Source organism: Gavialis gangeticus, unplaced genomic scaffold (assembly GCF_001723915.1).
Source record: "Gavialis gangeticus isolate Ggan-Ray unplaced genomic scaffold, GavGan_comp1, whole genome shotgun sequence".
NCBI lineage: Eukaryota > Metazoa > Chordata > Crocodylia > Gavialidae > Gavialis > Gavialis gangeticus.
The window spans coordinates 1,045,465-1,055,337 of NW_017729016.1; the positions used below are offsets into that span (position 1 = coordinate 1,045,465).

At 42.5% G+C, this 9,873-nt stretch overlaps 1 protein-coding gene across 2 annotated transcripts in view; it reads left to right on the plus strand.

Moving 5' to 3' along the window:
* The window catches only part of USP22 (ubiquitin specific peptidase 22), a 115,652-nt gene that overhangs the window by 83,983 nt on the left and 21,796 nt on the right, over positions 1-9,873 (plus strand). For both annotated transcript variants that reach the window (XM_019512644.1, XM_019512642.1), the window contains one exon: positions 2,521-2,668. In XM_019512644.1, coding sequence (XP_019368189.1) covers positions 2,521-2,668 — 148 coding nt within the window. The remainder of the gene's footprint in view (positions 1-2,520; positions 2,669-9,873) is intronic.

The following is a 9,873-nucleotide window of genomic DNA, read 5'->3' on the forward strand; positions in this document are numbered from 1 at the left end:
CCCCTGCCTGCTCCATCACTTGCCCCCTGCTGTGCCCGTGCCTGGAAGCTTGTGCCTGTGCCTGCCACCTGTTCCCCCTGCTACTTGCTCCCCACTGGTGCCTGCCCTCCCTGCCACTTGTTGCCTGCCCCTGGTGCTTGCCACCCCCACTCCATGCCTATCTCCCCAGTCCCTCCCCCTCCCCCGTTCCTGTGCATGCCCTTCTGCCGTCTGTCCCCCCCACACCTGGTACCTACCCCCTCACCTCCAGCTTCTCTTACTTTCTGGGCAGCTCTGGCTCCAAGACAGTCAGCTGGAGCTGGAGCAGAGGTGCCACCTGCCCTGGGTGGGTACTTAAAATCTCAGACAAGGCTTTTCTTCCCCATGTTGATTGGGGGGGGGGGGGTGTGGACCACACCTTGTCTTGGGTTCAAGTATATAATGTATTAAATATGCAATAACACCACCCCTTTGACATCTCAATACATATTTGTATTTTTCCCTAGCAAGACTAAATTTTTAAACTTTAGATACAAGCTCACAAAAGACATTCAACCAAAGTTAGGTTTAGAAACACAACGATTTGTAAACCCATTCACATGGTTTGACAGTGGGCTTTGTCTGATGAATGAGTCCACTGATAGTGGGACACTTTTTGTCACATCTATTAACATTTTTTTGGAAAGAGCTCTATAAAATTAGAAAAATGAGAAGACTTACCACAACAGAAGACAGAATTTGTCTGATCTTCCAAGGATCTAAATTGGCATTTGTTCAGTGTGGTTCAGGGAACGTACCTCTAGGACTGCCCTTATATTGGTGCATTGTCAGTAGAAAATATCTACTAATAGTACCTATGTATTTTACTTGCAACACATGTGGCTGAAGCTTTTTGCACTATACATTTACAGCACTCTGATTGGGTGTGTTTCCAGTTTCCATATGGTAATAACCAATAATTTGACAAGAGCCGCTTTTAGATTCCTTTCATCCTGATGGAGCACTGAAGAATGTAAAACCTGCTGGCAGGTCTGGTGTCTGCAGTGGAGTAATTATTGGGAGTGCTGTTGGTTAAAATGACCAGAGAGCTCTGGGACTAATTGCAAGGAGTGACAGAACAGGGAAGTTTTATTGCTGCAGTTTCCTGAATTATGTTGAACAGCAGCTGCATCAGCAGATTTCAATTACCACGCCAGCGCTCCAGTCCCTCAGTGTCATTCCTGTTGGCATCAGAGCTACCTATTGATCCATTTATTTATAGAAGGCTTTTTTGCATTGTTTGGCTGCAGCGGTATCATTTCTTGTTGATGATAAAATTGAGGTTTGCACAAGGAAAGAACTTCCTTTGCAAAGAAATTTGTCAGAAGCCTGCAGAATGCCATGCAGAAATGAGTAGTTAAGGATAGCTTGTTTGCTACCTTTCACCCACACAATCTGCACCCGCCCCCCACTCCCCACCTTCAGATTGTCTAGCCAGCTTTGCATCAGTGTTTGCACTTGTACAGGAATTTAAAAAGAAACCGAAAGAAAAGGAGGGAGGAGAAACTTTGAAATAAAATCATTCTTTCTTCCCACAATGATGAGGCAACAAACTTTGTTGTTGTATTTAAAAAAAAAATAAAAATCTGCAGCTGCTCATTGTGCTTTACGTGGCTCATGAGCTTTGTGGGAAGATCATATACTGAGACATCACCAGTAACGTAGCTTAAAAGGTTTTGACAGTCAGTTAAATGGCTTTGCTTGGAGTACCCTTATGGAGAACAACATTTCTTTAAAGGGCATGGAAGGCAGAATGATAGGTTTTTCACTTGTTGGAAATAAAATGTTTGCTTTTTTAAATATAAAAATTCAATTCAGAACTTACTAACTGAAGTAACTCTTTACTCAATACTTAGCATTCGTGTGCATGGGGAAATAGAACAGCAACATTACATCTCAAACTATAGTACCCTGGTTCTGCTGTTATAACTCCCTTGTGTGGGGTCTCTTCTTCATATACTGCTGTGGTATAGATCTGCTGGTAAATTTTCTTGTGGAGACTGACAAACCTGAGCATAGCAGACATGAGACACCAAAAATTATTACATCTTGGTTTTACATTTTTGAGGAGGGTATTAATAGCATGTCAAAGATTTTTTTTTCCCCTAATTCTTCGTGACTACATAATATGCTTGTTGAACCCGTGCGTACCAACTGTTTCTTTGACCTGTAGCAAATAAGCATTAGAGCTTCTGGAGTGCAGCCCTTCTGGGTGGGACACTGTTCATCATTGAAGCTAACCCATCACAGAAAGAGGAAACTTCAGAATAGAAAATGATAGACGTGTAAATACCTGAAGTGCATCCTATGTACTCGGTTCTGAAGCTACTTTGCATGACATGTTTTTTAAACAAAGCATTTCCGCCAAGGTCTGTCAAAACTACTAAACCGTTTCATTCAACTTTAGTTGCCTGATTCCAGTCATTAACTATGTTTGACAGTTAAATGCACAGAGAGTTTGTAACATGTTAATAATCACGACCTTTTCTTTGCTTTGAGCAGTTTTACTCTGGGCACCGATCTCCTCACATTCCATATAGGTTATTGCACCTGGTATGGACGCATGCACGGCATTTAGCAGGGTACGAGCAACAGGATGCACATGAGTTCCTTATTGCTGCATTAGACGTGCTACACAGACACTGCAAAGGTAAGGCTCATGCTATCATTCAACCCACGAGCGATATTGAATCACAAAGAGCTATAGAGAGCTCTTCTGCAAGGGGATAAACAGTTTTCCATCACGGTGTACTCTTCATTTAGCAAGTTCCAATTTCAGTGTGTTTTTAACTGTCTTGAATTTATCAAGCAGCCATTTCCCACTGTCAGATTAACCACACTTAAGGAAAGCAAGGGAGCGTGCATATTGGTTTGAGTCACCAGCTTGCCCCTTTTTCTTTTTTTATTGGTTATGTGAGTCAGTATCACGTAATTTAGATTGCAGTGAAAATTCTATTTATAATGGAGGTATTTGAAACGTATTCAGTGCATCAATAAGGAACCGACCCAGATGCTCAGAAGGGGCGGCCAACTCCAGGTCCAAGACTGATCTGCTTAAATGTTTTTCCTCCACAGTACTGATATACAAACACTTACAGTAGCATGAATGGAAGACAAAACTTCCCCCTTACCTGAATAGTTATCCGTTCTGATCCTTTTCCCATAAATGTAACAGCAGTGTGTATGTGTGTGTGCGCGTGTGTGTGTGTGCGTGCGCATATATATTCACACACACACACTCATTTTTAGGGATGAAGAAAATATTTAAAGCTGACCACAACCAAATCCAATAATTGAAGAGAATATACTTTGTAGTCTTGTTTGTAGGACCCTCAGTTAACTGTTTGTGGTGTATGAAATGAATGGAAAAATCCCCTGACTTCTCTGAACTTTCATCTTTCCAAGTTTGTTTTGCTGCCCATTCTGTTTAGATGCATGAGATTTTCTTGTACTTGGAAAAAAAAATACTTCAGGCTTGTGTTTTTTTTAAACAGGTGTTAAATGCAGCTCTTTTTAAAGTTACAGGAATACACAGTATTTTTTTGTTTCCAAAACTCTTAAAAATAAGTTTTGAGGTTTTACAAAGTGGAGGCTATCAAAGGAAAGACCACCAGTGCTTTTCTGAAGGTTGTTAATGTCTGGACTATATCTTTGTGATAGTGTGCACAATAATGAATGTATATTGCTCAGATTCATAATAGGAAAGGTCTCTTTCCAAAGGTATAAATGCTTCCAAGGAGGGGGGTATGCATGTAGGAGACCGCCTTCAGAATTCTCAATCTCTCTCATTTGGCAAACAATTATAGAAATTCAACAAGCTTCATGGAACTAGCCTGGGAGCACTATAAGAAATAAGATGAATCTGAATGTTTGCTTTGTGTTGATCCCAAAGAAGCCCTCTGCAAACACAAACTTTTTTTTCTTCTCCCTTGTAAAGTTTCTGAACCATTGATCTTACAGTTTCTTCTTTGACTCTTCAGCTGTGATTTATTTTACACATTTCTTGTATATTTAGAGACAAGTCTGAATGAGTGGTAACTTTGCTCAGCTCCCCCCAACCCTCTCCCCCCAAGCTGTAATTAAAAAAAGCTTGCAGCTGCAAACAGAGGTCACCACACCCTTCTGAAGTTTTTAATATTGAAAGTATCTGAAAAGACGTTGTCAGCAGAGGCAGTGGCTTCATATAGTGTGCCTGCTTGATAAGTTTTACAGAACTAGCAACAGAATGAGTCTTCCTGAGTTTCAACTAGTGTTGCTGAAACCTCCTGTTCTGTTCAGCCTATCTGGCCTACACAAAAGCTCTCTGCCATCCTCCATCCCCCTGCTCTGGCAGAAACGCATTCAAGCCATGGCTTAGATGCTGTTGGTCTAATAGAACTTGTCCCTTCCTTGCTTCTGTGGCATCAACCAGACAGTAAAAGTATGATAGCTGCAGAATCCCGCTAAACTGCTCAGTGCTGAAAATGATGACATGCATTAGGTTTCAGAGCCAACATTTCATTCAGGTGAATGGGAGCCTTTCACACCCTTCCCCTTGAGCGCTCTGTCTGTTGGGGAGGTGCCATTCACACTAAGTTGGACTGTGCTGGTTCAGTGCCAGCTTTAGTTCAGTCCCCTATAATCGTCATGCTAAGGCTCAGTATCCAAATGGGTAGACCAAACTCTGTTATAATGCTGTCAGTGATAAGAGCTAGTAGAGATGCCAGTTTAGAGGAATTCAAAAGATATATAAACCTGAGTTTCTGCAGAACTGGAAGAATGTAGCTGATTGTAGGCATGAGTAGATTGGTTCAGTTGAGCCTACTAAACTGTTCCATGAATAAACAAGTTATTTAGCTATTTAATGCAAAACATGTTCGTTAGCTACACAATAGGAAAACCTTCTAGGTGAAGTATATAGTTGTAAGATGTTGCTAGGGAGAATGCCCATACTGAAGCTACAATTAGCAGATAAATCCACCCTTATGCTAATGAATACATATTCAGTATACTGGATAAACAGCTTGTAGCAATTCACCTCCAGCATTACCATCAAAATATGGTGAGTGTGCAGTTATTAACAGCAATTCATTATTCAGGGGCCCTTGCCTCTGGGCAACAATGGACCAGCAGCAACCACTACAGTTTCGGACATTGGAATCATCCAGGTGAAATTCCTTCTGCTTTTATCTGAAAATGCAGAATACCCCAATGGCTCTAGATCAGAGCATGGCAATGCTTTGATTTAGATTAAACACGTTGGTCTTTCCCATCTCCTCTCCCTGGCTTCCGAGTAAAAATGAAATGCCATGACACAGTTTCATACCCAGCACAAAACTGACCAGCGGAGGATCCCTATCTGGACAGGCCTATTAATGTCAAAGAAAATGGTATGTTGAGCTGTGTGGAACTGTACAGTCCCTAGCTGGAGAGGTGGGGTGATTGCAATTACTCTGTTTTTCTACCAGGACTAAGAAGAGGTATAGGGGAAATATAAAGTTGTATATTTTAGAATGGTGTAAGGGCTGCCTGGCCTTTGATGAAAGTATGGGGCACTTTTAGACTGGTCTGACGCAGTTTTCCATAGTCTTTCTAGGAAGCAGAGAATATTTGCATGGCAGTGCACTTGAGCCACGCTTCTGATCCACCCCCATGTTAGGCAGCAACCTCATAGAGCCTCATGCCAACTCTGTAGTGCCAGAAAGAGCCTCTAAGGAAGTGGGGTTCTTGAAAGTGTGTCATTTCCCAATTTAAGGCCCCTTTAAGTTGCTAGAGTGACTTGACTGAGAATCAGGTCCACTTTTCTTTTTGTATCATTGCTTTCCATCCTGCTGTTTGAAGAGCAGCATTGATGTAGTGCAGGAGGACTGGGTTATGCTCTTTCCAGCTGGAAAGATGGATTAGCCAGAAAAAGAGCTTCTGGGAAGAAAACGGTGGTAAATTGTTGATTATGCTGCTCACCCTTCCATCCCCTTACGCATCTCTAAAACATGTACACAGCTGTGTTCTTAAAAACATAAAAAACAAGTTGAAATAAGTGCTCCATTGAAGCTGCTGAAATCCATTCAGGGCACTGCTGTCTTCTACCTTGGGTTTTAAAAAACAAAGTATCCTTATTTAGGCTCTTAGCTATTATTCGCCAGAGGATGCAGACTACTAAACATCTGTGTGCTTTGTATCTGCTCACTCTGCTGTGCCAGCCCCAACTTGCCAGAATAGTGTAATGGTTCAGGTGCTATAGCAGGGGTGGGCAATTATTTCAGGCGGATGGCGGCTTACTGAGTTTTGGCAAGCCATCGAGGGCCGCATAACAGGCAGCCAGGGGCAGATAAATATTAATTTTCTGAACTTTTTAGGGGCCCCGTGGACCAGATAGAATGGCCTGGTGGGCCACATCTGGCCCGTGGGCCACATTTTGCCCACTCGTGTGCTATCGTGTCATTGGATTTTGACATTTATAGGTGCCATGGCTGGTGGCCACCTCTTCCCCTGGGCTCACTGGTAAGAGTCAGGTCCTCTATACCTACACCATATCTTACCTCCTCAAGAGGACCTAGTGGATTTAGAGCCCAGCCTGCCACAGGCAGAGTGTGACCTTGTATTTTAAACCATGTGGCAATGATCACCCATATACTGGGACAAATCTGAGGAGGGAACTGGGCAGGAGACCATTTCTAATCATGCCTCACAACAATCAGTGTCAGGCTTTGATCTCCAGAGGACCATGTTCAACAAGGTTTGACTTACAGTCTCCAGATGCCTGAGTTGAAATGGAAAAGGTACGGGAAGTTTTGCAGAGCAGTCCCCTCAGCTTCCTTGCCTAGTTTAAACTGTTATTTACATAGCAGAGCACATGTGAAAGCACCATCTACCCTTTGCCATCATCGTACTTGCTATGGCCTACGACGGGAGTTCCAAGTGCCGGGAGTTGTAGGTGGGGAAAAGTAAAAAATCCTGCCTTGTCCTGCCTGAAATCTGCAAAATTAGATTTTAGTTAACATCAGAGTGTAGCCTTAATTATTATCAGTGCTCTGGAAGAAAGCCATTTGAGAGCTCCCTTGATAATGGAGCTGATGATGACTGAGCATTGTCTTCACCTGCTACATATCTCAGCAAGACTATCACAGAAGTCAGAAAAATGAAATAGATACTAAAAATGATCTTTTCCTCTCACTGAAAACACTGCAGCTGTACACTGTATTGGTTGCATTTTCAAACTGTTACCCAGTTGCACATAGAAAAATTCAATAAAAGTAACCATAAGGTTTGCACCCAAATTTTGTTTAGGCCAGAAACATCAAGGGATCTTTGTCAAGATTGAGAGGTCTAAAGTTGAACCTCCTCAACATGTTTGTTTGTTTGTTTGTTTGTTTGTTTTTTGATTCTGGAAAAAGTTCTCCATGCCCAGCCTTCACGGAGACTTCTTCCTAAGTAGGAGCCAAAGTTTTCAGCTGAACCAGGGGTGTCCAGCATACAGCCCATGGAGCTGGACTTGTGGCCTGGCAGGGCAGAGTGGCCTGCCATTCAATTGTGGTTGGCAACAGGAGAGTGAGGTGGACTGACTCAGCCCTGGTTGCCATCCAGGTGATTGCCACTGCTGTGGCCCTACCTCCCCAGCTGCTGGTCCCACCACATGCCCAGTGCCGGAGCCAGAGCTGGAGCTGTCACAATGGCAGCGGCTTCAGCTTTAACATGGGACAGGAGGCAGCAGTAGTTTTGGCATGGGGCACATGGGAGGGTTTGGAGCCCCTGCCACGTGTTCTAGAGGTCCTGCCACTATGTGTCCTTGCTGCCACCACATGTCCCAGTCCAGAGCCAGAGCTGCTGGCACAATGGCAGCTTCCTCATGCCCTGCTCTGGATCTGGCCTGCAAAGAGCCCCACAGCCAGATCTAGCCTGGGGCACAAGGTGAGTTTGGCAACTGTGAGCTATGTGACTGCTAACACACAACCAAAATACTGGGTCAGGGGCCAGGAGGGCGCACACTGCACTGCTCCATTACATATTCTGCTGGATTGTCCCATTGTTAGCAAGTAGGAAAAAAATTGTGAGGTGTCACCTGCTTCTGCAGAACAGGAAACACTCACATTGCTTCATCAAGGAGAAGCTGGTAGGTCTCATTTTTATCCTGCAGATCTTAATAAGATCCCTTGTTAATTTTAACTTAACTTTTTTCAGTTTATTCTTGTAAAAACTAAGGTTGTGAGGCAAAGAATCTTGATACAGTTTTTCAGCCTGGCTTTATTTAAAAACGGTAACACGCAGTTGCTATCATCATCGCTGCTGCCAATTTAATTAGCTAATCTTCTATAAATATAGCTAGAAATAGATATAAAGGTACAAGTAGTAGACTTCATGCACATTCACAGAAAATTCTGGTTTTTAAAGTAAAAGGAACTATTCAATCATGACAGTGATGGCAGAACGCTATATTTCATCTCAGTCCAAACTCTTGAACATGAAAATGTTGTGCCTTTTTGATGCAGTTTAATCAATTCAGGTGATGTATACATGCATTCAAGTTGGTTTTGGTTTTGGTTTTGATTTTAAGGCCCCCAAAATGTTTTCCTGCCGTGGCTGATCTCTTTGACAAGGAATTACTGCTCTACCTAGCATGAATTGTTATAGCCATCACGTAAATCTGTGAATGTGGAATTTACTGCATGATAGGATAGAAATGCTGAATACAGCCTTAACTTAACAGCACAGTCAGTGCCACTGCTAGTTTTCAGCTGCATAATATACCTCCTCGCAGCTTCTGTTATATATTGACAAGTGTGAGTAGGTGGTAGTCTTATTTTTTCCTCCCCTCCAACCAAATGTCATGGGAATTGATGTGAGTGGGTAATGCCCTTCTGTTTTGCTGTGAACAAGCTTGCAGGCTATTCTTTTGAGACCCCTCATCACTGAGCCTAATTGACTTATGTAATTGGAAAGGGAGTGTTCTTATTCTCCCGTAGGCAGAAATAACTGTCTATTAAAGGTATCCAGCAGGGGCATTACCTGAAGACCACTGAAAATCTGTAGAAGCTGTTTCTCTGCTTTTGCCTGCTCCAAAACAGAGAAGGGGGGTAAGGGGGTAATTGATTTCAGATGGTGGGATTACAGTGATGTAATGGCCCGCTATAGTTTCTGTAAAGGGAAACAGAAATGCAACTTTAAAACAGAGGTAGAATACCTTAACTCATTAACAAAAGCCTTAAAAACCTTTTAGTTAGCCTTAAAGTCTTAAAAACTGCAAATGATTTTTATAAAGGTGAACAGAGAGTGGCTTTATAATCTTTGAAGAGCTCCTTGGATTGACTTTACTTTGAGCGTAATTCAAGCCTTTTTAAAAATCCTGGGGGCTGTAGGGGTTTGATAGGACCTCAGCAGAAATTGATGTTTTAGAAGTATGAATGCTGAGTGTCTGATCATGTAGTTCCCAGGCTAGAATTGAAGCCATTCTCCACAGAGAGCACTTGGATATAAAACTGGATTTTAAATCTACTTGCAGTTGATGAAATCAGGTTTTTTTCCCCCCAAATGTCCTTTGTAAGTTGTGTGCATCTCTTTCTTGAGAATGATTTTGAAGTATCTTTTTGAGAGAAGAATGCCTCGAAGGCAGGGAGCTATCGAATCCAGAGAGTTTCACTGAGCCAGTAAAGCTTGTCATTGTCCCAGGCAGCCCACTGTGGGAAGCAGTCCTCACCTATGCCTGTTCTTACATGTTAGCAAAGACTGGAACTGTTGTTAATCAGTCAATGTATGTCTTCCATTTTCCAGAATTTCAGTCCAAAAATCTGTTTTCAGTAATCTTGAAAGCAGTCAAAGCCAAGCAAAATATACCTCTAACACAGTCACTGTTTTGCCTGCCTTTCTGCGCTTTTAGTGTGA